The sequence below is a fragment of the Tigriopus californicus genome, chromosome 3 (assembly GCF_007210705.1).
Source record: "Tigriopus californicus strain San Diego chromosome 3, Tcal_SD_v2.1, whole genome shotgun sequence".
Classification (NCBI taxonomy): domain Eukaryota; kingdom Metazoa; phylum Arthropoda; class Copepoda; order Harpacticoida; family Harpacticidae; genus Tigriopus; species Tigriopus californicus.
Window position 1 is genome coordinate 6,751,563 of NC_081442.1, and position 27,359 is coordinate 6,778,921.

Consider the following 27,359-nt stretch of genomic DNA (forward strand, 5'->3'; position numbering starts at 1 on the left):
TCAGTTGATGTTGTCAGTTGTCAGTTGATGTTGCCAATGCCTTTGATAAAGTAGATCATGGCCTTTTGTTGAATAGACTTCATGACATTGGGATCGAAGGAATGGTTCTCAATTGGATAAGAAGCTTCATTCATGATAGGAAGCGAATTGTTAAGGTTGAGGGATCTCGGGGATCTCTTAGTGACATACATGATGTCAAGTCAGGTGTTCCCCAGGGCTCGATCTTAGGGCCCCTCCTTTTTATAATATTCGTTGCCCCGCTTCAAAAGCTTAGTATTACTGCCAGTCTCTCTTCTTATGCTGACGACAAGAAGTTAGTTTCTAGTAGGAATGGCCAAGATTCCAGTAGCCTGGCAAAGGATCTAGATAGAATCTACTCTTTGGTTACTAAATGGAGAGTAATTGAGCGGAATGAAATTCCACTGAATGACCTTCGGGTCAACTTCTTTGAATACTCCCATAGATAATGGAGGTAAAGATATTGAGCAGGTCTCATCAATGACGGATTTAGGTGTAGTCCTCCAGGATGATGGAAAGTTCGATGCGCATATCCAGTTGAAAGTTGGTAAAGCTTTTCAAACATGTGGTTGGATATATCGCACGTTTAAGTCCAGAAATAGCATCACGATGCTAACTCTGTACAAGTCGATTGTTTAGCCACATTTTGAATATGCTTCACCCATTTGGGCTCCAATGAATTCAGCAGGTTTGCAAAAGGTCGAACAAGTCCTAAGGAAGGTCACAGGAATGAGAGGTCTGGTATTGGAAGAGACTAAAAAAGTTGGGACTGTACAGTGTTTAGAGAAGGTACGAAAGGTAGCTAGTACTGTACGTCTTCAAAAGCATTCATGAGCTTTGTCCCAACCCAGGATTTAGGGTCAATTGTCGTGACCCTACGGAAGCTTCCGTAACCTTTCAAACATCTAGTCAAGCTGAATTCTTTAGAGCGATGTAGTTTATGGTTTAAGGTTTGATATTTTCACGCAATGGAAAGCTTGGAATATGCTTCTTGTGTAGCAATGTTTTCTTTGATTGAAGCTAGTCATACCAAAATGTTGTTTCAATGACTTGAATGACCTATTAATTTCTGGTCGCAGGAACATGAGATATACAGTTTTAAATGTGTATGGTTCCTATTGAACGAGCTTACTGATTATTATATTCCAAATCACAAAAAAGATATGTTTCACAATGTCTTTGTTGCTTCTTTGGATAGGTCCCAGGTCGTGATTATACCCTTCACTTTAGCTTCGTTTTCTTCCTCCCTGATGTGCACAGGCAGTCTTTCCCAAGTTTCAACAATTCTGGTAATAATTGAATTCTTGGTTGCTTGGGGAGGGTAAGCTTTGGACGATCTTTGGCGCGTGCCCTTTTCACCCCCATGAACCTCCATTCGTCCGGTTATAAGGGGAAATTAACCAGTCTTTTCCACAATGCCAAGCCAGCAGAGCTATCATACGCATTGCAATAACGTCTACAGAAACCTGGTTTGTTTTCTGTAGAAGCTCTTTATATTCCAAGTGATTTCTTTTTGGTACATTCAGGGCAATAATTCCCTCAAGATACCCATGCTTCTTTGAAATATCGCGAGGGTGTTGGAAAAGATCATAATGTTCAAAATTAAAGAATTTCTTGACGTCCATGCCGTCATTCTTCTTAGTCAGCAGGGGTTTCGTGCTCAATTTAGCACCCATACCCAACTGTCTGAGCTTATTGACAGCAGAAATGCTATGGAAGGTTGCAATCCACGGAGTTCATGTATTTTTTTGAAGATGGAATTTCACCATGCACAAGACAGATAGGCACAAACATTTTTTTTGAACTAGTTCCATTCATCACAAAGAGTTTCTAATAGTTGTCTATCAATAGGATAATGTAGATATACATCTGATGGAGCAATTTTGTCTTCAATGGCACTATTATTGAGTTTCCTTCCAAAGTAATGATCAATTCAAAATGCCTTCATGAAGAAATCCCTCGAAAGTTGAAAGTGGCGTGGATGTAGGCTTTAGAGCAATTTTAAGCCCTTATTGTTTGTAGCATCAGCTTTATTCCCTGACACTAGGGAAACCAATCAAATTTGTCAGGGATCGAGGATTGAACTTTAGGGCCAAACGGGAAAACAAAACTGTCAATTGCGAATGAAATTTGGCATCATTTGGACATCATTTTATTTAGATAGATAATGGTGGTAAAGATATTGAGCAGGTCTCATCTATGAAAGATCTAGGTGTAGTCCTCCAAAATAATGGAAAGTTCGATGAGCATATCCAGTTGAAGGTGGGTAAGGCTTTTCAAATGTGTGATTAGATATATCGCACGTTTAAGTCCAGAGATAGCATCACGATGCTAACTCTGTGCCTACAAGTCAATTGTCCAGCCGCATCTTGAATATGCTTCACCCATTTGGGCTCCAATGAGTTCAGCAGGTTTGCAAACGCTCGAGCAGGTCCAAAGATGTTTCACTAAGAACATCACAGGATTGAGAGAGCGACTAAAAAAGTCGGGACTGTAGAGTGTTCAGACGAAGGTACGAAAGGTATCTGATACTGTACGTCTTCAAAAGTATCTATGAGCTTTGTCCCAACCCAGGATTTTGGGTCAATTCTGGTGACCGTAGAGGCTTAATGTGCGTTTTGAAAGCACCTTCAAGCCCTCGAGAATCCAAACTAGTTCGAACGATAAAATCCACTTCTCCTCTTTCTTGGGCTCCTTCATTGTTTTATTTGCTTCCCTCTAATATTCGTAAGGAATACGTAGGCCTTGTTGATCCGGTTGCATCTTTCAAGTCAGACTTGAATTTTTTTAAATTAGCATTCCAGATCAACCCTAAATTCAAGGACTAGCTCGGAATTTGCACAAAAATTTGCAAATACATTTTCCAAAATATAGGCACCAACACTTTCTGGAGGTTTTAAGGGCTGCTTTTGCTTTCCCTTTCAAGCAACACGTAGATGAAAAGGAAAATTACTTCATAATAACCTGCTATCCCTAGCAAGCAGATCTTGCATGTCCATGTTACATCCTAGACTGATCAGCATTTTGCACATCCTTAATATTTTGTGAAAAACATAAATCTCAGTTCCTTATCTGAAACACAATACTGCCAAAGCGTAGCAAGTGGCAAGTGTATTGCAGAACAATTTTGTTGAGAAAAGTAAGGTTTTCAATTTTCATAAAAGTAATGCTAAGTCAATTTTTCCGAAATTAACCATCCACCTTATGACCATTTACCCCAAAAATCACGAAAACACGTCAAGACGTCCCTGAAAATGGAAAATGGGAATGGGAGGGGTAATATAATACAGGGGTGTTCGAATGCCAGAAGAAATAAATCAATTTACTTAAGATCTCAGAGAGTTTACAGGGAATCTTTTGGGAATCTTTTAACACCAGCACATCGAAATCTGAAGCAAGCGCCACTGCTGTACCGTACATCCGATCTTTTAACACCAGCACATCGAAATCTGAAGCAAGCGCCACTGTCGCATTTTGATTCTCTGGGACAAGATGTCGTATTGTATCGATAAAAGCCTGTGATTGTTGTGGAAGTTTAGTCTTGGATGACAGTTTATACAAAATTATACCAGACTTGGTTTTGACTGACGATTCTGACGCCATTGACCGGACCAATGGCTCTCACTCGTACCACCATGTTGAAACAATTTATAAAGAGACAGATTGGTCTAATGTTAGATCAGTCCTGCCGGATGCTGAACTACTTCTTGCATTGGAGAGAAACCCTCACATGTCTTTTGACGGCGCAAACCTAAAAGTAACTTATGCCTCTCTGGATGTTTGCTACAGCCTTATTGCTACTGCTAGACTACCGTCAGAGCTTCTAAATCTCGCGTTTTATGTCAGTTTTGCTTAACTTGTGGATCATGAAGAAAGCACAATTAATGCATGCCTTAATGCATTACTTAACTAAAAAAATCTATGAAGAGAACTATCTAGTGAGATACCCTACCATAGGTATGGCCGACTGTTCTTGCAATGTGACAATATTCCACATATGGCGTGCAAATTAAATTGGATATCTAATCACCTTCAGGTCCTATGACTAACTACCGTCGACGTCAAGGCAAAAAAAAGATATTAACAACTATGTTGGAATAAAACTGAGCGCATTTATTTGCCCAAGTAACCTCTAAATAATCAAGATTTATTGTATTGCTTGAAATATTAACAGATTTTGATTACAATCTTCATTTGGTGAAGAAATTATTAGTATGAAAGTTAAAAGTGACGTCAGAAAGTGACGTAACAAAAAAAAATCGTGATATAGAAATATGGACTGTGAACGAGCTTCCCGTCAAATCTGCCTCCTCTTGGTCATAGCTACGCTAAGAAATTTTTAGAATTAAAGTAATAAAATAAGGAATGCCCATCTGCTCAATTAAAGGTGGGTCATCTTTATATAATTTACATGTAAAGTGTTTCGTTTCAAAGTTAAATTGTCAAAAGCAGGGTTACAAGTATCGGCGTTCCTTGTACAGCGTTACTTTTTGAGTAACGCTAACGGTAACTAGTTACTTTTCTAAAAAAAAAAGTAACGGTATCGGAACGGGTTTTTAGCCCTCCCGTTACACTTACTTTTTCTTTTGTAAACGCGGGAAACAAAAAATGAGTAACCGATATTTCTTTTCATTCCGGCTCGAATGCAACGACTTACTCGCCACTGATGGGATCAAATGAATAATCACTTGAGTCATTTTATTCACGCCATAGTTACAAAACGTTGAAAAATTTGCAAAAACGGTTTTCAAATTTAAGCTTCTTTTTCTGCAAGAGTGGCGGGTAACGGCAACGGTAGCGCGTTACTTTTTTTCGTGATGGTTTAAATCCTGGTCAATTATGTAGCTGAACAAGAGAAGGCCGAAAATTCGAGTACTATGTAATGTTTACTACAAAACTTTGAACATATCTCAAGCACGGTTTTGGGCTCAATTTTGGCCAAATTAATCCATTCAACAAGATTATGTAGTCGCATGAAGTGCTTATTTGGAGTAAAGTGAACGGTTTAGGAGATAAGAAACTTTTGCTTCCGTTCCCAGTCCACAGTCCGTGAATAAGATCAAGACACGAGGAGATCTGATCAATATTCCCTTACACCGTAAAACGCTCTTTCGAAAGAGATGCCGATCAAGTTCGGCCGGGATCGTCCCATTCTTCCAATTGATTGGCTGAACTTGATGAGCAGATCCAGGTGTCTATCAATGCCCAAGAATATGACTCCTTTAAGTAGCAGCTGTCTGATGATGTCAGCACAAATTTTGGGAGGTCACTTGGATACTTTTCACCACAATAGAGGTACTAACAAGCCAAGAAACTGCGAGCAATATTAGACAAAAATAATTTTTAATTGTCCAAAAGGCACTTTTTTGGTCTGATTATGCATATAATAATGAAAACTCCAATCCAGCTCAAAACATAGCCCAGATATTATTGATAATTTTTGTAGCAACAAATGTTGCAAAATTCCCATTTTAAACTCACAATGAAAACACCCTTAAAATGTCAGCAAATAGTGCACGTGTTTTGCAACATGAGAAGTCAAATTATAATCTTTCATTTTAATAGTACTGGGGATTACATTCCCTGTAGCGGTTAGAAANCAAAACTATGGTGACGTTTAGGCAAGCTCTGGCAGGTTCGTTTGTTTGCTGGTAGCAGTACCAGTGATGCAAGTTTGGGGCTTCAAGCACGTTTTTTGTCAAGCTGACCCTACTTTCACATTGCTATATGAGGGAAGGTCAGCTTCGTTAGAATCAGTTTGACACGCCAATTTTGCATCCCTGGCATTGGCAGGCAAGTTTGGTTGCCGGTACCAGCGCTTGCCTAAATGTCCGAATAGCTGAATTTTTTAATTCGAGGACACTGAGAACAGTCTGTAATTTTATGGGGAAAATGATTTAAAGAAAAAATGTAATACAAATTAAGTGTCAGACATCGCATCAAATTTAGGGTGAAGATTTAAAGTATATTCCCTACATTGAACTGCCATCACTTGAGCAATTGGTTGGTGATTCTTGACGCATCCTTAAGTAAAATAATGTATGAACATTGACTGTTATAAATAGATTAGACTCTACAATTACCCCGTTTCGGGACGAGTTTCATCGTCATCAGACGACGAAACCCCATCAGACGACGACGAGCTTCTTCTTTCACTAGCACCTCGTTTCCTTCGAATTTTTTTCCTCGCTTGGACCATTGCCGACTTAAGTCTTTTCAGTTTGCTTCCTTCTAGATCATGATGGTAGGGATCCGCAGATTTATCCGTTCTAAAAAATCATAGGATAATATTAACGTGTAACGTACTCTTCCTCTCGCTACCATTCTATTCAATGTTTCACCGAGCTTTGCCTTTGTTGTGATCTTCATCAGACAAATCTTCATTCGATAGAGCACGAATTGGTGCAACTGACACTTGATGCACTGACTTAAGGACATGAGCCAAAGTTGCATTGCCTGAAAGTATTGAAGATTCCGAGTATTTTGTGTTCTATACATAGAGACACATATTTGTATTCCTTTGGTTCTCACTTTGGTCACGTTTGTCACTTCTGCTACTTGTTGTGGGCAAATTACCGAGCACGTTGATGTGCTGATGCTCATGGAATTTGTTGCCTTCTTTTTCAGAATTGCTTCGTGGGATTGAGTCGAGATCTGTCAACGGATGGTTGTTTGTGTCCCATCTGTAACAATAAATGACTGTAATAAAAAAAATGGATCTTTCCTTCGATTTTTGAGGGAATAGGTCATAAGGTAATAGATAAATGAAAAAATGTCTTCAAGGGTTTCCCAATCCGGACTTCCGAGAAACCGTCTTACAACTGTTCGGGCAAAATGAGTGGCATTGGTAAGATTTCTTTTTCGGACATGCGGAAAAAGAGTTGAAAACATGAGCCAACATTGTATCAACCCGTCAAAAAGAACAAATTCAGGCCGTTCAGGCCAAATGTCAGATGGTGTCCAAGAAATGAGCGTTAAGGATGATTATCGATTCTCTGCAATCCAAAATCAAGTCATTGGACAGGGCTTCAAGAATAAATATCGTGATGGATAAGCAAGCCTTTCAAGACAGTCTGGAAGACCTAAAGAAAATTATGGGTGAATACGTAGAGGGTGAAGTGGATGAAGAAGATTATGAACGGGTGGATGTCTACATATTTGCTGAGGAGCAACGGGTGAAGGAAAGGCTGGCTGATGTCCTAGACCATCTGGAAAAACGTTCAAAGAAACCGTGACCTCACAAGGATCAAGCCAAGCCGAGTCTAGAGTGTTACAAAGAAGGCAGGAGTAGAATTTGGAGAGCAAGTTCGCACAAGAGCAGGCCTTGAATTCAGTCAGTGGCAGTACATCTCAAATCAACTCAGTCTTGCAGATGCCGGTACATGGTGCCATACGCAAAGCACCTTTCAAAAATCCATGGGGTTCCAAGGTCGAGTTTTCCTACAAGAGGCGCTTGGAACAAATACTTCAATTCAACACTCAGGTCCGCAGAACCAGATACACAACTGAGTGTTTCCACTCTTTGCGATTCCCTCTTTCAGTCCAGATGCTTCTTTTCTGTGTCCAAGAGGTTCTCCAAATGGAATCATGAAGTCAACGTTATCTGGTTACTCCTCAAAGAATGCAAGAAATGGATATTTTGAGCTCGTCTACCGTATGACTTGATAAACAGGTTGCTCTTACAGCCAAAGCCTTGTCCCATGACATGCCCAAATGTGTCCTCCTGAGATATGCTCGACAGTCCTGTTATGTAGACGTACTCCCTTCTGTTAAAGCTGGTCAAACAAATCCTCTGAACCACCACCTCGCAAGCCTTTGTCCAATTCTTGGACCAGACGGCCAACGGCCAACTCCGGGTGGGAGGCCGCCTTCAGTGGTCCGGAGAACCTTTCAACACCAAATATCCTATCCTGATCCTGGCCCAGCATTCCATCCATGACACCATGCTTCGACACTACCACCGTAAAACCAACTACCAAGGGAGACACATCACTCATGGAGCCAATAGACTTGGAGGATTTCACCTGGAAGAGGGACCCACTGGAATTCGGAACCTAATGGCTATCTGCATCTCCTGAAATAGGCTGATGACTGCACATGGGGTACAGCTTATGGCGGACTTGCCATGATTTCCCCATTTTCAAACTCCGGACTCAGCATCTTTGGTCCCTTTCACATCCAGGAGGGCTGTTCCACAATCAAGCACATCATGAATATATGATATGGATAAATGATGTACAGGATGAACGGTAGTTCACGGAACGGTGTTAATCAAAATGTCTTGAGACAATGTATGTTGAAGTCTTGTGAAAACTGCGAACTCGTTGGATCGCCCAACCTGTGTCCGTTTGAGGGCCAGATGTCAACCAAATGCCAACCCAATGCTCGCAAAGACGCCGTAATCCATTACAAGTAGCTCCTCAAGCCCTTGATCATAGATGTCCAATGTCACAGGAACCGGTCGTATCAAAGAGCTTTGGAATTCGGTGTGAATCAAGCTCAATGTCGTTCCTATCACCTACTGATATCCTATCTCGAACGAACATAAAAACCAGCGTGGTTTCACCCAAGGCGGGAACGGACGGAACAACTAAATTAAGTCCCCATTCAACCTGATATAGGAGGATCGAGGACACACATTCCAACACGCCCCCTCATTCGATACTCCGACAAAGAACATTGCACAGACCGTTCAACTTCCGCAGCTTTGGTTTAGGTAGCGCTTTGGTAAACATGTCGGCTATCATTTCTCCCGTGTTACAATACTTGATTACGATGTTCCCCAACTTGACCTGTTCGCGTGTAAAATGATACTGAATGCCAATGTGCTTGGCCCGTCCATGGTACTGGGGATTCTTGGCCAAGGCTATAGAGGGAAGATTGTCCTCATAAATTGTGGTAGGGCTGATCACTTTGATATCCATGTCAACGGGCACATTTCGGAGCCACAGAGCCTCTTGAGTGGCACTCGACAGTGCCATGTACTCGGCTTCAGCCGTTGACAAAGCCACCGAACGTTGTTTTTGGCTCCTCCACGAGATCAGCCCTCCAGGCAACAAAAACACATAGCCAGACGTTGATCTGCGATCTTTGGTATCACCTGCCCAATCAGAATCTGAATAACCTATCAGTTCGCTTTGGTGAGCAACAGAATAAAGGATACCAGAATCAATAGTTCCCTTTAGGTATCTCATTATTCGTTTCACAACAGCCCAATGTTCTTGAGTGGGATGATAACTAAACTTCGCCTCCGTGGCCACAACAAATGCCAGATCTGGACGAGTTCTCATAGCGAGGTACAACAGTCCTCCCACAATAGACCTGTATTCTGTGGGGTTCATAGACTCGTCTTCTTCCTTAGCCGTCACTAGCTTCGCATTTGTCTCCATGGGAGTATCCACTGACTTGCACTCGCTCATTCCACTTCTCTCAAGTAATTCTCGTATGTAATGAGACTGCCCAATACAAATTGACTTTTCCCCAATCTTTTGGTCCACACGAATACCCAGGAAATGTTTCAATCGTCCGAGATCTTTTGCTTTGAACTGTTTAGAGAGTTCGGTTTTGATTTTAAACACTTCATTTTCACATTCTCCGGCAAGGATCAGATCCGTCAACATACACAGCCAGGTAAGTCGTACTTTCACCCTTTCGAGTGTACAAACACGGGTCCTCGTTGGTTTGAGTGAATCCGGGTCCATTAAAGACCCGATCCAACATGAAATTCCAACACCTTGGCGACTGTTTGAGTCCGTAGAGACTCTTCTTTAATCGACAGACTAGATCTTCTTTTCCTTGCTCTTCAAATCCTTCTGGCTGTTTCACGTAAGTTTCTTCTTCCAGTTCGCCATTCAAAAAGGCAGTCGTTATGTCCATTTGATGGAGGAACAACCCCTTTGCGGCTGAGATGGCAGTGAGGGTTCGAATTGTTTCAAACCGAACAACTGGACAAAACGTCTCTTCATAATCTTGCCCGTACCGTTGGGTGAATCCTTTGGCAACTAGCCTTGCCTTGTAGCGTTCTGCATTTCCCTCGTCATCTCGTTTTATTTTAAAGATCCATCTAGTGTCAATAATTCGCTTGCCTTCAGGCTTCAAAACCAAATCCCACACGTCGTTGTCTTGCAAGGAATAGAGTTCTTCTTTCAACGCTGCTTTCCACGAAGTGGAATCATCACAACTGAGGGCTTCATTGATTGTGATGGGATCTTTTTCCAACATTGCAGAGCATATCCATTGACCTAATCGCTCGGGAGCTCGCCGATTTCTCCGAGGACGGCCCACGAGAGTTTCGGGGAATGGAGCCTCACAATTATCTTCCACGTCATCTTCGAGATCTTCTTCACCCATGGGCTGATCAAACAACTCATCAAAAGTAACTGCTGGAACAGGTGCATTCTGTCCATCTTGACCAAACCCATTCTTTAATTCGTTGAAAATCACGTCTCTACTGTAGACTACTCGTCGTCGATCTTGATCATACAGCCGATATCCCTTGACACATTCTCCATATCCGAGCATGATCAGGGCCTGTGACTTGGGGCTTAGTTTTCCTCTTTCTTCTTTAGGAACGTGGGCATAAGCGAGGCAACCAACCCTTCTCAAATGACTAATGATTGGCTTCTTTCCTGTCCAGGCTTCGTAGGGCGTCTTCCCAACCACTGCATTAGTTGGCCCACGATTCCGCAAATACGTTGCCGTGGTAATCACTTCTCCCCAAAAGTGCTTAGGGAGACCACCGTCCATAAGCATTGCACGGGTTGTCTCAACTAGAGTTCGATTCATGCGTTCTGCGACGCCATTTTGCTCTGGAGTGCGAGGTATCGTCAATTCATGACGGATTCCGTCTTTGACGATATATTCTTCTAATTGAGCCGATGTATACTCGCCTCCATTATCAGTCCGGAGCACCTTCAATTTACAACCCGATTCTCTTTCGACCTGTGCCTTCCAATCCAGGAAGGTCTTAAAAACATCGCTCTTCCTTTTGATAACGTACACCCAGACAAAATGTGTGTGATCATCAATAAAGGTGAGAAAGTACTCCCCACCACCGAGAGACAGTTCTCCAATTTTCCCACAAACGTCACTAAGGACCAGTTCAAGCTTATCCGTGGCACGGGGTCTAGCTTTCTTGGGAAACGGGGATCGATGTATCTTCGCCTGAACACACGGTTCGCACACTTCCTTGGATTTGGACTTCTTATACTTCAATCCGGTCACCAAACCTCCCTGAGCCAAATCTTTGAGACCACTCGCTCCGAGATGACCCAGACAACGATGCCAAGTCTGGTCGCTCAAATCGGACTCTTCTTTTCCGGATAGTAAAACGTGCGGTGGTGACTTGGGCTCGAAGTCCAAGTGATACAATCCACCAACACTCTTGGCAACGGCGACTTGATTTTTCTTTGGGCCGAAAATCAGACATTTTTCTCCTTCAAACTTCACGGACGCTCCCCGCTCAGATGACTTGGAAATGCTGAAAAGATTGAATGAGAGGTCTGGTACCACCAATACATCATACAAGGTGCATTCAATCCTTTGGCCCTTGACCTTCATTGGGATCGGAACTTGTCCTCATTGATCCGACATCACACTCCGGCCATCCCCAAGCATAATACGCAACGGTCTCTTCAAAGTCTCCAGATTGCGAAACATGTCGATGTTTTTGCCCATGTGGCACGTAGCCCCCGAATCGACTACCCATGCTTGGTCATTCCCGACTCTTGTACTGAGGACAGTGTGAGCCGTAAGACCAACGGTCTCGTCCACGTCCTTGGCCCGGAAATGATTACTCGATTTTCCATTGAAATGTCCGGATTTAACTGGTAACTTTACCAGACAGGTCCTCTTTATATGGCCTGGCTTGCCACAACGAAAGCACTCGACCGTTCCTTTACGCATGGACGATACAAGGCCTCTCTCAGCCTCAACCTTGATCTGAGTCGCTTCGAACTTCTTCCTTTCGTCACTCAATAAACGTTCCGTGACCATTTCCCACGAAGGGACATCGCTGTGAGCCTCCAAAGCGGTGACAAGCATCTCGTAGCTTTCGGGTAGGCTGGCCAATAAACATATCACCCGATCTTCCTCCTCGAGAGGACTCCCCACGATGGCCAGCTCGTGGAACAACTCCGTCATTGTCTTCAAGTGCTCTTGCAGCCTTCCTCCCTCTGGCAAACGACAGGAGAAAAGGCGTTTCCTGAGATGTAACTTGTTGGCCCAGCTCTTCTTTTGAAACTGGTTTTCCAACGCATCCCAAACCACTTTCGGATCTTGTGGATCGGCCAACAGGTATAACAAACCCGGGTCCACCGACAAAACAATGACCGCCAACGCTCGATCCTGCCGGACCGCGAACTTCCTGGATGCCTCTCCATTATCCGAACTGGGTGGCAGTTCGGACCCGGACACAATGCCCCACAACGAGTCTTTAATCAAAGACATCTTGAGTTGGATTTTCCATGTGGGATAATTCGCGCCTCTCAAGGGGACCACCCCCGACCTTGGTTTCACCGCCATCGTCCACGAGTTTCACTTGCACACTTGAAGAATACTGTGACCCATAACCTATTGAGATTCAATACGATGGAAGTTTTCAAGGATTTATTTCGGGTACATTACTCTTAGCGTTGTACTTAATCGTCTGATATTCATCTCTCGAATGATCTCGAACGAACATAAAAACCAGCGTGGTTTCACGCACACACAATAAAGGCGGGAACGGACGGAACAACTAAATTAAGTCCCCACTCAACCTGATATAGGAGGATCGAGGACACACATTCCAACAGGATTGAACCTATGAACCCGAGTATAGCTCGGGCACGCGTTAACCAACTGCGCTACAACCATCTCCACCCTATTGATGTATGATTTGTTCTGGCCGAGACTCGAGTATCCCCTATAAAATCGATCTCAGTTGCAAAGCTTGAGCTGAATGCCGCCTTGCTCGGAGCTAGAATGGCATTCGCAAACCATCTGTTCGGATAATAGAACAAATTTTGTTGCAGGTGCACTGGCTTTACAAGAGAGGCAGATTCCCACCAAGTGGACATTCCAAGTACCAACGGCCCCTCATTTGGATGGAGCCCATGATGCCCGGGTAAAATCTTTAAAGAAAGCGTTGGCAGCAATCTTGGATAGAGAAGAGAAGGGTCTGCGGCATCTGAAGGACGACGAGTTCCGTGTGGTATTAGCGGATGTTAATAGATTTATATACTCAAGGCCCTTGGAATACGAGGATGGAAATCCAATGAACCCACTGTCTTAGGGCAGATTTGCACTAGGAGGAAAAACCAAGATTGAATCCGGTTTGAGGATGGAGGTAGGACTAGTGCTTGGGCGACTCCAGTCTTTCACTGTACTGAAGTCGAACAAAGAGAATCATTTTGCGAAAATATCGCCACAGTACTAGTCCTACTCCCATCCTCAAACCGGATTCAAACCTGATTTTCCAACGTAATGTAAAGTCGCGCTTATTCATTTTTTGTTGAAACAGCCAAATCTTATGGTGCCAAATGGGCGGTTTGCCTCCCGAGATCCAAGACAAAATTTCCGTTACTTTCAGGACTGGTGGATCCGATTTGGGAGCGATGGACAAATGAAAATCTTCCGACATTATTAGCTCGAGGGAAGTGGAAAACCCGTTGTCAGGACTTACAAGTCAAGGATCGTGTTTTGGTCTTGGAGGCAAATTTGCTATTGGGTCTGACGAGTTAGTTAGAGCCGCAACAGTGAGAATGTCGGGAGGAGAAACGAAACAACGACCTGTCACGAGACTACGTGTATGTTTAGTCTAGCGAGTGGAGCAGGTTACGACTGGCCCGCAGAGAGAAAAAGAAGAGGAGGATTGATTGGACAAAATGATTTTCAGAAAATTTATATATCTTGTTTTGGGGCCAATTATGGTAACCCTGAAAAAGTGGAATGATTATGTATGAAAAAAGGAGAGAACAAAAGAAAGCAACCGGGAAACCCTCAATGGAAGAAATTTACGAACAAAAGTAAGATTAATAGTCTACTACAAACGACGAGAAATGGTCAAAACAATATTCTTCAAAAGAAGTTGCAAACTAACGATAAAGCTCCTTAACAATTTGTATCCAGTAGTCAGTAATTGCTAACCGTCAAAGAAAATTTGGTTTGATTCTTCCATCATCATTAAACAATCATTACCCCATCCATGGTCCCAATCTAAACTCCTCAAAGCATTATGATGCTATATATTTCGAACAATTAAGCCAAGATTAAATGCCAATGCTCGTTATTAAAAAATGTTGACACTACGTTTCAAATGTTACAAGTTAGGACTACTTGTAGCAAAAAAAAAAACCAAATTTTCTTTAGAGAAGTATGGTCTTGATGGGGGAAAGGCATAAACTATTTATTGGTCATCTAAATCTTAGGAAAAGAAACGAGTAACGCCATTACATTTTTTTCGAGTAATGGTTGTGTAACGAGTTACTACTTTTGACCAAAGCAATTGTAGGTGTAGTTCGTTCCTTTCATTGAGAAACGACTAATGCCCTGCCTATTACTTCTGGCCAGATCCAATATTTGGCCTTTTTGACGTAAAACCACGGCAAATTTCAAGGCATTCACCTCTTTTAACAGTTTCGCTTACAGGTCGCATGATAGTACAATGATTGAACGTTGCTCTTGCAACGCAACCTTGACCTGAAATTTGGCAAAGTCTTTTTTATGGCATACTATGTTCCCAATTTCTCCCCGCCCGTCATGAATATCATTGCAAAGGGGAGAACCTGAGATGTATCTAGTCTACGAACATTGTTCAAAGAATACGAACATGAGAACGAGAAGATCTCTGATGTAGAGGAGTTATTTCAATTCCGTCTCAAAGTTAAGTAATTTGACATGTACACCATTGACTTTGTAATGCCTTAAGCTATTCCACATCGAAAAAGCATAATCAAACGTATTGCTCAATAAATCGAACGGTAGGAAAGAAACAAATTCAATAAAAATAAGAAGCCAACCCAACAGCAAACCATCTAAGCATTTTCATAAGGTTATCATGTATGGACTCAATCAGTGTATTGTCGATGGCAAAATTGGATTTTGAAATCGTACCTTCCGTAGCACAAATCGATTCCACCAATAAAGGCATATAATTGGTCAACCACAACGAGTTTTTCATGATGAGCCCACAAATAATCTGTCATTTCAGCCTTAGCACCATGATCAGGATGACGTAGCACCTAACATATACATACATCTATTAGCATGGTTTTTGTATGTGAAAAAGAGCACTTCCCTTACTTTAATGTTTCTCCCTCCTTTCTTGAGAAGACACCGTTTGGAATAAAGGCTGTTCAAACCTAGAGCGAACTCGAATTCTTTGTAGAGCAACACGAATATTTTGACCCCCTCTTCCTGTGGGAAAGATGTGGGATAAATCCAAATTAATAAAGTTTTGATGGAGAATGCAAACAACTTGGTAATTGATTGGTCGCACGCTGGTACGGAGTCTTGTGATTGTGGAAAAGTTTCATGATGGGATTTTGGGGCTTAATTAAGAACTGGGAAATTGAAAGTACAACCAGTCATCAAAGTTGGGTTCATTGCTTGCGTCATTTTTCAATTAGAAGCAAAATAGAAATTGACAGATAATTGTTTTAAAAAAACATTATGTGCATTGAACGAAATAGGGTTTCATTTTGTCAGACCAACCCGATGGACAAAAGCCTCTTTCAAAAGGAAATCGAAAGAGTTTGACGGCTAAGGGTGTTTGAACGATATGGGCAGGTTTGAGAAGCAAACTGATTATTGCAGCCCTCTCGAATTGCTCCCCAACGACATTCTCTCAGTCGCATGAAATGGATTAAAAGCTAGAGAAGTGCCTTACTGAAATGCGTGATCTAGAGTGCTTTCATATTATATTTCCGATTCCCGACTTACCGCTTTTCTAGCCAGCAAGTTGTCCAATCTCAAGGAGGGAGCAAAATGTAACCCTCTCTTAAGGTATATTTCTGGACTTAGCCACCAATCCGTAATGAAGATCTCTTCCTTTGCCCCTAAAATAACGTCACAAACCGATGACATGAAAGATTGTCCGTCCACGAACCATCGTGTTCTCTGGTCGGAGCGCACGGGGGCGAAAGAGGTATATCGATTGGGCTGCACGAAATATTGACCTATAATTGAGGAACATATACAATAACAAATACGACACTGCCCTGCTTTCTTCACAGCGAGAAAATCACATTTTTGACCAAAACATGCAAGCGGAGACCTTTCATTAACAACAAAACACGCCTTTGATAGTGTCCATACAGTGTAGACTAACTCATATATTTCTAGACACAGGATAGAACAGGATAGTACAATGGATGTTCTCTAGGAAATTGATCGCAAACTGGTTGGTTGTACTGTTTAATGAAAGGCTAAACTTCCATAACAATCACAGGTATTGTCAATAGAACAGCTTTGACTCAGGATGCAAAAAGATGCACTTAAGGGCCCAGGATGCAAATAAATGTTATTTGCGTATGTTTGAAACACTACTGATCACACACTGGTCCAAAGCGCCTCTTGCGAAGAACATTTAAACCGTCGAACTGATTGGTCCGTTGTCGTAGCCCATGTGCATAGGCTAGGCCAAGGACGTTAAAGCTTAGGAGACCATGGATATGCACTCTCAAAATGATTTAGAACCCTATCACCTTTCCTTAAGACAGTTAACAAATTCGAGAGCAAATCACGTCAATTGTCATGGATTCATGGTCAATACCAAAAAGAATCTGGAATTGCGAGTGTAATTTGATTCATGCAAAAGTAAGCGTTAGTCGTTTAATTTTGATCGTCATCTTTTCCTTCACGATGATCAAACTTGTGACTCGTCTTTTGCGTTATGAAATTATTACTTTCTAAATTTTGGTCTGTTCAGAAGTTTGTTCGCTTACTGTTAACTTGATATTTGATGGCTACAGCTTGGATTTCAAATGAAATCTTTCCCCACTTTGTCAAAATGATGATAGAAGATGATGCAAGTGATACAAGATGAAATGAGAAATGCTTTCATTTCCAACATGTTATGTTCAAGTGACAAGTGACAAAGTTCGCCATTTCATGTTGCCTCAGTGAGGACTGACAAATAGCGATTAACTTCCGTTGACCAAAGTAAGTTTTTTGCGTTTTCTTTGCTCTTACGTTTTATCACTTACCAAGCTCTTATTTCAGCACAATGTTTGAAAGGGTAATCCAACTCTTTTCATTGAAATGAATAGACCAGACAGACTTTTCACTCAGCCTCAACATGAGTGATAAGACCCTTTATTTGCCACGAGGAAAATTGCAACCAGGTCTGATATTTTCGTTATTTTGAATACTCTTCAAAGTGATATTTTTCGGATTAAAAAAAACCCTATTTTTACGTATTAAAGTGCTGGGAATTCCATTTGTAGTAGCAGGAAGGCAGTCCGTATCAAAAGAGGGAGCAAAACAACCAAACCAAATTTTAAAGATGTTATTAGGCCCATTGCTTACCCGGAGCTGATGTAATAGCAAGTTGAATTCCGTTCAACCATTCTTTCGTTTTCCTCTCAGTCCAAGTTTTTAGGCATAAACATCGGGTCAAATTCGTGGCCAAAATTGTATTTCGTCTGCGTACTTGCCGATAGCCGGAGCTGATTTGAAAATCTGAGAAAATATATCAATTAAAACTGCAATACAAATCATTCGGAGAAATGAGAAAGTAACACCTTAATGGTTGACGCCATTGTTTTCATTACGACACCTCACTTACTAAGTCCTACATAATTTGAAAATGTATTACCAGGGCGCAGAAAGTTATTTTTGAGGAACACAAAATATATTTTTATCGAATTTCTTTTACAACAAAAATTATCTAGCGCAAACATATAAGCTTGATAAAATTCAAAAAAAAGAAACTTGGAAAAGGAAACTGGGCTAAAAGAGCACGTACTTTTATATTTGCTCTTTATGTGTGGAAAGTATTGGGATTCTAGTAGCGTTTTCAGGAAAAACTTGAGCTTTTGCTAATTGAGTCAAGGAGGAACAATGTGGCAATGGGAGAGCTTCTTTATTGGGATAAATCAAGAAGGTTTGGACTTTACAACATTTAAAGGAGGTACAAAAGGTATTACTCCAAAAGATTTTCTATAATCTTTTAAATTATTATTCATTATCATTTCATTATTATTTCTATTATTCATTATTATTAAAGTATTCATGAGCTTTGTCCTCAACCAGGTTTTAGGGTCAATTGTAATGATTAAACCTTCAGGTTTAATACACTTTTGAGTCCTTCACAATCCAGGCTAGTCAAAACAAGGAAGTACTCTTTTCTCTTACAGGTTCCTTCAATGCCGATATGCACGAAACTATGAAAAACATCTATTCTTAATTACACTTGGGGACCATTTTATCTACCGTGGGGGTTTGACATGCGCCCACAGCACACGGCGTCAAAAATGAGTATTCCACATGGGTTGGAAAGTAATCAAATGGACTGCGTTTAACTCCAGAGAGAGAGCATTACGATAATAACTGAACTGTTTGGAGGGTTCCACGACAATTCGACCTATGGGACAAGTCGGCCTAGGACGATGCAATCCAACGAACAACTCGACCCTACGGACAACTCGACCCAACAGACAACTCGACCCAAATTGAACACAATTTATTGGGTAACACATTCTACAACAATGGAACAAAATTGAAACTTTTGTATCTGAAAGGCATCACACAATGCTAAAGTTTTAATTACTTCAATCAAGGCGTGACAATAAAATAAAGTTTTAGAAATCATATTACAAGCTTTTACTGCAATGCCTTAACATATTTGCAACGAAATTGAATGCGAATCAAGTTTTAGTTTTGTTCAAGAAGTAAGATATGTTGTGTCTGGTTGTTATATTGGGTAGAGTTGTCCAGCCAATGTGCACTAGTACAAGTGAACAAGCCACACCTTGAATATATTTAGCCAATTTGAGCCCTAATTAGTTCATATGGCTAGCAAAAAGGTGGAGCAGGTCTTTTTTCACAAGAAACAACACAGGGATAAGAGAGCGCTCCCATTGGGAGAGAGCAGTGCTGGGGCACGTCATGACTAGAGTCCGAGTGCACTACACTTTCACTCGATTTTGGAGGGATTGGATCGGCTAAAGTCTCTTAGAAACAAGGTTGTTATATATCCCTTAGAAAGGACTCTGATCCCGACTCGTCAAAAACAAAAAATCAACTTTGCCTTATGTTTCGTCAGAAAACGGACTTTCATATATCATGAAGCAGCCTTTTAATGATAATTTCATTAGCCTTTTTTTGCTTATATTAGTAAAAACAAGACAAATCTTTTTTTTAGAGTTGAGTCCAGTCTTTTGGGGGACTTGTACGAGTCCAAATTTTGCCGGACTCGTCACAGCAAAGAGAGGTTAGAAACTGTACAGTATTCAGCGAATGTACGAAAGCTATCGGATAATGCACGTTTTCAAAAGCATATATGGGCTTGGTCCCAAACCAGATTTTAGGGAGTTTTTAAGTCAGACTTGAAGGGCTAGCCAGATCTGATATAAAATCAATATGAAGCCAAAAAAGAATCATGAGTCTTTTATCCCAAAGACCTAGAGATTTTGTTCTCCGTGAGTAGTTTGAAAGTCTGCAATAAACCTTTTTAAAGTTTTCTAGAGAAAGGATGTTTTTAAAAGAACTTAAAGCCATGGAAATATCATCTTGAAGGAAAATATGCGAATATCATCCCACGGCATGAACGACAGTACACTGGACATATTTGACGCCGCCAAATGTACCCGAATAGGATAATTGAAAATCTACAAACCATTGAACTCAACCTCCCGTCCAGAAATTGAAAAAATCTTGGTCACGCTATCCAAGACACGTACATTCACTCGCCATAAACATTCAAAATTATAGGGAGGAACATGGAAAGTTTTACGCTGTAGCTAGAATACATCTTGTCAACCCGGTTTTATTCTACAAGTTAAGTTTTCAGCCCAACGGGTGAGACAACATGAACGAACAAAGAAACTTGACTTGCGCGAATAAAATTTACGAGTGAGATACGTTCGTGTAAAGTTCCGAAATATTGTTGATGTCAGTGGTTGCAGAAACATCCAAGCACTCCTTGAAAGTAAATCAAAGGTGTTTTAACCACTACTGAGCGAAAAAGAGCTCACTATTCCTCGATCCTTGAATTCCATTGTCAATATTGTCAAAGGAAACGGGAAGAGGCACGATGGATTGCTAAATAAGCTGCTCTTGCTTTGCCTTGAACGCAACTTCTTTTCCGGACATTATATGTGACCCAGAACACTAATTATACATAGGATTTTGATAGAGTTAGCCAAAAACAACACAAACACATTATAATTCAATAAAAGGGAATTGGCCCATTCGGCCCTTTATTTGGTAGAGGCTGAATGACAAAGCGCCCTCTGAAGTATAGAACGTAACACATATTTCATGCAGTGTAAGGGAGCTATATTCTTGAATTATAAGCAATTAAATATGTGAAACTAAATCAAAATGGCTGGAAATAATCAGCAGTACCCACTTTGAAACGATGGAGAGTAAAAATCGATCAAGGTAAGGTCTAAATCATCGTTTCAGCCCGTTTCTCAATGAGATCAAAGCCTACCGGGGTATGCGACGGCAATTGGAAAGACTACCAGTTAAATTGCGACCTCCATGCCCAGGGTTATTCATATGAATGAAAATCGAAAAACCCCTCATGGACGTTTCATGAGTTTACACATGCAACGCATATGATCCTCTCGTTTCTTGGCGTTAAATCCTCGTTTCCGACAGGGTGCTGGGGTTAGTTTCAATGGCAAAGTCCTCGTCTTTTCTTTCCCGTGAATGTTCTCTACCCAATTTCGTTGCTTTCTTCATCTCTCCACGCAGTGCAAGAGTTGAAAAAGCCGATTTGAAGAAAATAAAAACGAACATATTCGAGATCAACCCCGCTGTTCCGAATGTTTCATAAACATTAAATGAGAATTTAAAGAGCAATTCTACTTCTTTTATCCAATGCCCAATATATTTGCATCGGCATCCCTATATATGTTAAATAAAATCAGGGGAACAAACAAAGACATTGCTAAATTCCATTCTTTGAAATAATGCAAAATTATTATAAAATTATTTTTCTAAAATAGGAAGGAAAGTGACTTACAGCTAATCGAAATAAAAGTCAAGATCCTCAGAGCAAATTTTAGTTACCTTTGTCGAAAAGTAAAACTACTCGAATTTCTCCAGTTTTCGGCTTGATTCCTAACAAAAAAGTATCTTGGAGTATCAACCACAACTTGTTCCATTTCGTCCTGAGGATTACAAATACCCAAAGTGACTACATAGTACAAACAATTGAATTGCGACTCTTACCCATAGCATGACATGCAATTCTTTACTTGGTTCAGGACACTCCGATTTAACCAAGTATGTGGTCCATCATCCCCATTTCTTTTTTTCACGAATCCTTCTTTTAGTTTAGACAATCCTTCGGTAAACGAATACTCACTCACTTCAAAAAAACTGAGCTGAAAATGAAAGCAATGTGCTTCTTAAAAAGCATGCTACCCAAGCAAGAAATTAAAAATCGTTTTTACCGTTTCCGGGTGATTTCTATATAGAGCGCATGCCAAGACCGCTTTTAGATACTTCTGAAGGTGTCTCCTTCTTTGTTCAATCTCATCATGATTAAGTAAAGAGTCTGGACGCTTAGGAAACCGAGGTAGATGTCGGTTCGAATTCTGTTCATCAGTTTCATTCTCATCATTATGGGTCTCTTCCCCAAAACTATCGGCTTTGGTATCTTCTTGATATTTTTTGCTTGTGGTATCCGTCTCCAATTTTGAAGATTTCCAAGTATCTTGTTCTCCAATTTGCCCATCTTTCTTAAGATCTTCTGATTGATGGTCCTTTTCTTGCAAAGGATGTATTTTGTGGGGAGTCTTTTCCATCGGCTCTTTTCGACTTTCGGAGAGTTCATTTCCCTAACGATTTCCAAAATGGAAGTACATTAGTTTTTGAAGATGGCTCCACGCAATCTAACATATAAATCTTAGCCGACAAAAAACTCTTTGAAAAGATAGTTCGTTTTGTTAATTTTACGAAGCATAAATACTCCTGGAAGTCTCGGCATTTGAGTCGGATGGCGGAAATGATGGTGCTGACCTGGAACTAATGCAATGCCATGGAATAAGTCAAAAATGGCCATAAAAGATCAAAAAGCATTGGAATTCCTACTGGCAGTGTGTGTTATTATTTTTACGTCATCTATAACGTCTTTTGAATTTAGAGTGAAAAAGCTACCATGAGTGTCACTAAAATGCTTTCTCGCCTTCGCTTAATTGAAAATAGAGGGAATGCTTTAGAATCGCAGGTTGCAGGTTGCAGTCTGCATTTGTTTTTGTTTTTAACATTGCACACCCAGTCCAGTATTCTGTGAGGGTTTTGCAAATCATCAGCAATGGGCCTCCGGTATTGTTCCATTTACGTGAGTAAATGTTCTCATAAGAAATCTGCACTCGAAAGGATGGCTTAATTGGACTCGGCAGGAAACCGATTGCATTCGACTACTCATTTACAGGAATATGAAGGCAACTCCAATTTCTAATGGCCTTGATTATCCCATTTAATCGGTCCGAAAAGACAACGGGAACTTTTATATTGGTTCTCAATCAATTTCAAATCTTTGGGAGGTTTTCGTTGGCCAAAGACGTTTTTCTGGAAATGATAAATGCCATACCATTTTGCATGTACTAAGTCCTTCTTTCTACCATTAAGTGAAAAGGAGTGTACTCACCGTATTGGAATTTTTGTCGACTTCCCTTCGAAGTTTAAGACCAGCTCGGAAAACGAAAAGAGAGGTATGAACCCTTCGAAAGTGTTGGTATCTCCTCCGGACGACCCATTGGAAGGGTCCATGCTGTAACTCTACAGTGTAGAGATAAGGATTGAATCTATGAGTTGAGGAGCGCTCAACTTTTGTAATGGACAACAAAATGGGAACACCAGGAATAAACCCTGCGGAGAAGAAAAAGTATGTCATTAACGTGACCTTCCTTATGCAGGATCTGATTTCAAAGCCACTCCCAAGCCAACATCTCGAGCAACGAAAAAGCCAGTTTGTGGGGGAATATCCAATACTACACTGTAAATTGTGTTAACGGCACCCATCTAGATGATATTTGTGCTGTTTTGATTGAACAGGGTTATACAGTTAAATTGGGACTCATGATAAAAATGTTTTAAGCACTCTCAATTTTTAATTTCGGCGCGCTTTTTTAGCTTATTTGTTGACAAGCTGGCTCGAACAACCAACTTTTGTTTAACAACTAAGTTTGATTTTTTTTTAAAGCAGGGAAAACCTATCTGAACAAGTTCGGCGCAATCTCATTTTGAATGAATTTTCAAAAGGTGTAAGGGCAAGGACCATTGTCAAGAAGTTCAAGGGCACAGTGGGACAATCCACTATTTTCAGGACCATCCAGGACTTCAAAGCCACCAACAAGATCAAAAGGAAGCCCAGCAGCCGCATGCTGGCTGTGAAGAATGCTCCTTTGGTCAAAAGGGTGCGTGAGAAGATCCGGCGTGACCCAAGGTGGAGCATGAGGAAGATGGACAAGGAGGAAGGAGTGTCCTCCACCACCACCAATGCTACCTGTGGGTCCACCACTAAGTGGTTCTAGGCCATGGCGAAGCCCAAAGGCGGCCATTTTGAAAATTGATATAAAATAAATTGTTTCTGCTTTTGTACAAATAGAATTGCATTTAATGTGTTCTCCTGCCAAGCCATTATTTATGTATATAATAACTTATTTAACAGTCCCAGTTTATCTGTATCACCATGTAAGAACAACCGTATTATTTAGCAACAACTTGTTGACCAGAAAACATGCCGTATCTTTGAGTCAAGGTACGATGATGAATGGCTCAATTGGGTGCCAGTCACTTACTCATATTTGGGTCTCTGACCATCAACCACCAGCAATTCTAACAAGAGGCTCACCTCGTCTGTGATGGGATTTGAAAGGCACATGCTCTCTGGGATAGACGACACTGGAGAAAGGTTTTTGTTCCCGTGGAGCATTGACTAGGTTTTCACCCAGGGTGGTGTCTGATGATTGCTGATGATTCATGTCGACCACACGGCTTCCTGCTCCCTCCATACTTGGGAACGGAAGTTCTTCATATTCAGAATCAGAAGCTTGTATAGATGCTAGAGAGAGTAACAAGAATATCAAATACATACAACGGTCAACAGCACTGGGTTCCAATCTATATTCTTTTGTACTAACAATGCAAGGAATGGAGGAGGAGGTAGTGGTTGCAAAGAGCAGTAAGAACTTTAGCACTATCAGCAACAGAAGACTAACACTATATCAGGAAAACTTGCGGTTTCTACGCACCGCACTAGAAGCATCCAAAAAATGATTGCATGCTTGTTTTTCAAAAGGACTTTTTTTCGTATTCACAACACAGAACTTCGTGCTATGAGTTCAGAATTAAAAGCATATTGTCATATTACTATAAAAAGTAGACAAGTATTATGGCTTGGTAAAGACATAAATTTTTGGTCAACACTGGAACAAAAAGAAACTTCTTGGGGATGTCTCTATAGGGTAGTAATTTCTTCGAACAAAATTGACTTAAACCTACTCTTTTTACAAGGCACGGTTGATTTTTGCAATAAATAAAAAGTTTCAATGGCATTTACATACCTTCCTTATTTTCTTGTAGGATTAGGCTCTTGGAGCAGGAAAACGTAAGAAATAATCTCGTGGCCCATCCCGTTTTAGAGGAATCGTCATGGAACTCAATCGTCCTAAGCCAGTTCTTAAAACTTGTATCCGACTTTCAGGACACCAACAAAATCTTGAGGAGGAATGGGATTGATTCCCCCGAATTTCTGATCCCTTTCAGTCCAGTTAGGCAACCCATCATTTCTGGGAACCCTTATCAAACTTATGATTTCTTTTTTGTGTTGTGCCCTGTGTTAGCAAGAAAGCAACTCAGGAAACGTTGATCGAAGTGAAGTGACCTATTAATGAAACGAAGACTCAGACTAACATTTTGGTTGGCAGGCAACCATCGTGAAACACATGATTCACAGAAACCAAGATTTAGTTTTGAGATCATTGTGTAATTTGTTTCTAATCTCCATTACACTATTGAAGGCCATAAGGTCCATCCACATTCTGGACGGTCTCAACCTATGGACCTCGATTTTATGTCAACTCCACGAAATCGAATCGAATCAAAATCACCTTATGCAAGGAGTTGGCAAATTTTTGGCTGAGGGTTTATTACTGAAGAGACAAAAGCATCCATTCAAAGGATTCATTTTTATCATTAGATATAGGAAATAACTCTTGTCAGTTCCTCTGGTTATGCCTTCCTATAGGAAACTTAAATCGATCCTCAATATATCTATATTTTTCAATACTTGTATTGTATATTTGCTCAATTAACAGAGAGAGACTCTCAAAATCATAAGATTTGAGAGGACTAATGAAATGATGACTTTTGGGTTTACTATTATCCTATCCTCATATCAACCCCTTCCAAAACAGCTACCTTTCCGTACAGATTTTGGACTGTTCTTCAATAACTATAACTTAGATTCTAAAAAAAATGTTGTGCTTTTCAATTCAAGTACCATTATGCCATTTATTTGACAATTTTCAGCAATTTTCTCTTTTTATTGGAAACATGCTTGCCATTTTTCGTCTTAACTGCCAATTCATTTGCCAGAAATCGGGAACCCTCCACATGAAACCAAATGGAAAAGATGTCCTTCTCGGTCTTGAAGCATTTAGCATTCTCGCCCGTGCCTAAATTATGGCCAGGGCTCTGTTGGAGTCGTTGAGAATCAGAACAGATTGTTGCTCGTCTTTGGTTAAAAAAATATTCCTGGCCTAACTTCGCCTTTGTTTTTTGTAACATAGATCCCTAAGCTATGATGTACCTTGATCAAAAAATTCACATTCGGTTCACCTTTCGTTTTCACCCTGTGTCAATTTCAAACTCCAAAATAATAAAGCTATTTCCGAAACTTAGTTTCAAGCACCATTCCCCCTAACTTGAAGGCATTGATTCGCTTAACATACAATAGTATTTAAGCTTACTTGGATCGTTCCTCTTGAGAGAAATCACATTCGGGGATGCACGCCTTGAAACTGCGGCTAAATCTGAATTGGCACGCTCATCAAGTTTGTATGATTCCTCCATCGTTGGTTGTTGATGAATGTTGTTGTAGGGACGCTTCGTATTAGCCTAGTCCAGTAACCTTTTTCAAGGTCATCATTTCGAATCAGTTGTAGCAATCGGAGAAGTTTGTAGAATTACTCGTGGTCAGGGGGACTTTTCGACTATCTGAAAGATTTAAAGCTTTTCAACAAGGACATCCCACCACATGACACACAAAAATATGCTATCTTGGTGATGTGTATCATATCGTGGGCAATTCGCTTCAATCAGGTGGAATGCCTAATCTTAACGTCTTCGATTGCCGTGTCGCTGTTTCTATGAAGTCCTTGCATAGTTATTTCAGGTGACGGTTGATTTGCTACTTAAGAACCAGTCGTGGCACAAAAGGTTGGATTAAAACAGGACGATTCCTCAATCTCTTTTGTCTACATAAGAATCATGAACGAGAAGCCAGACCAACCAAGAAATGTCAATTTGAAAAGTCAATGAATTCAGTCATTCAAGCCGATTCAGCCAAATCAAACCCACCAATTTGTTGGTTGCACACCCTAACGAGAATCACGGCCGAACAATTGGCTCTAACCATGGAACATGGAACAATCAAACAGAAGTGATGCCGAGTACGGACCATAAAACATCATATTTCTTGTCGATTGATATGATAAGTCTATAATTTTGAATCAATATTTCCCAATATTTCCCTGGCTACGACGAACATTTCATTATTTTACCAAAAAGATCCGCTCGCTGGATGTGAAACGTGCAAAACTCGTTGGACTGGATGGATTAGTTGGACTTTTGGACTCATGGCCTCATGCCGAAGATGGCACAAGTACTCACATCAGTTGGAACATTAGTTCATGCCCGGCCATTGTCTCGATCTCTATCTTTTATTATACGAATGTGCCCGGGGGGGGAGGGGAGCAGACATAACTTACCTGGAGTTAAAGAGGCTCGAATAAATTCAGTAATAACCTGCGACTGAAGCGTCGAGGGAAAAGTGTTCAATGTGTAGAAGAACACCTGTAAAACAGTCTGTTAGTTGGTTAGTCAGTAGGTCGGTCGGTCGGTCCACTCACTCGCACTATCTAGTCGTATTCGTCGATTGCAGTTGACTCATTTGTTGT

The 27,359-nt window shown here is 40.8% G+C and overlaps 1 protein-coding gene and 1 long non-coding RNA gene across 4 annotated transcripts in view; one reads left to right on the forward strand and one right to left on the reverse strand.

The window, feature by feature from the left end:
* Positions 1-27,359, reverse strand: part of LOC131878651 (phospholipase D2-like) — a 30,993-nt gene extending 3,634 nt beyond the window's left edge. Inside the window, exons 1-14 of one of the 3 annotated variants that reach the window (XM_059224728.1) lie at positions 27,171-27,359; positions 26,151-26,393; positions 24,032-24,241; positions 22,826-23,046; positions 21,627-22,013; positions 21,403-21,557; positions 21,241-21,341; positions 17,527-17,679; positions 15,940-16,175; positions 15,301-15,414; positions 15,112-15,239; positions 6,550-6,701; positions 6,360-6,474; positions 6,102-6,287 (exon numbers count right to left, since the gene is read on the reverse strand). In XM_059224728.1, coding sequence (XP_059080711.1) covers positions 6,102-6,287; positions 6,360-6,474; positions 6,550-6,701; positions 15,112-15,239; positions 15,301-15,414; positions 15,940-16,175; positions 17,527-17,679; positions 21,241-21,341; positions 21,403-21,557; positions 21,627-22,013; positions 22,826-23,046; positions 24,032-24,241; positions 26,151-26,253 — 2,261 coding nt within the window. In that variant the 5' untranslated portion in view covers positions 26,254-26,393; positions 27,171-27,359. Of the gene's footprint in view, positions 1-6,101; positions 6,288-6,359; positions 6,475-6,549; positions 6,702-15,111; positions 15,240-15,300; positions 15,415-15,939; positions 16,176-17,526; positions 17,680-21,240; positions 21,342-21,402; positions 21,558-21,626; positions 22,014-22,825; positions 23,047-24,031; positions 24,242-26,150; positions 26,398-27,170 lie in introns of all 3 variants that reach the window. The other 2 variants (XM_059224727.1, XM_059224729.1) reach the window with 2 other exon arrangements.
* On the forward strand, positions 16,169-18,775 carry LOC131878655 (uncharacterized). The gene is made up of 3 exons (XR_009373050.1): positions 16,169-17,160; positions 17,221-17,342; positions 18,357-18,775. It is a non-coding gene; the product is annotated as an uncharacterized LOC131878655 (long non-coding RNA).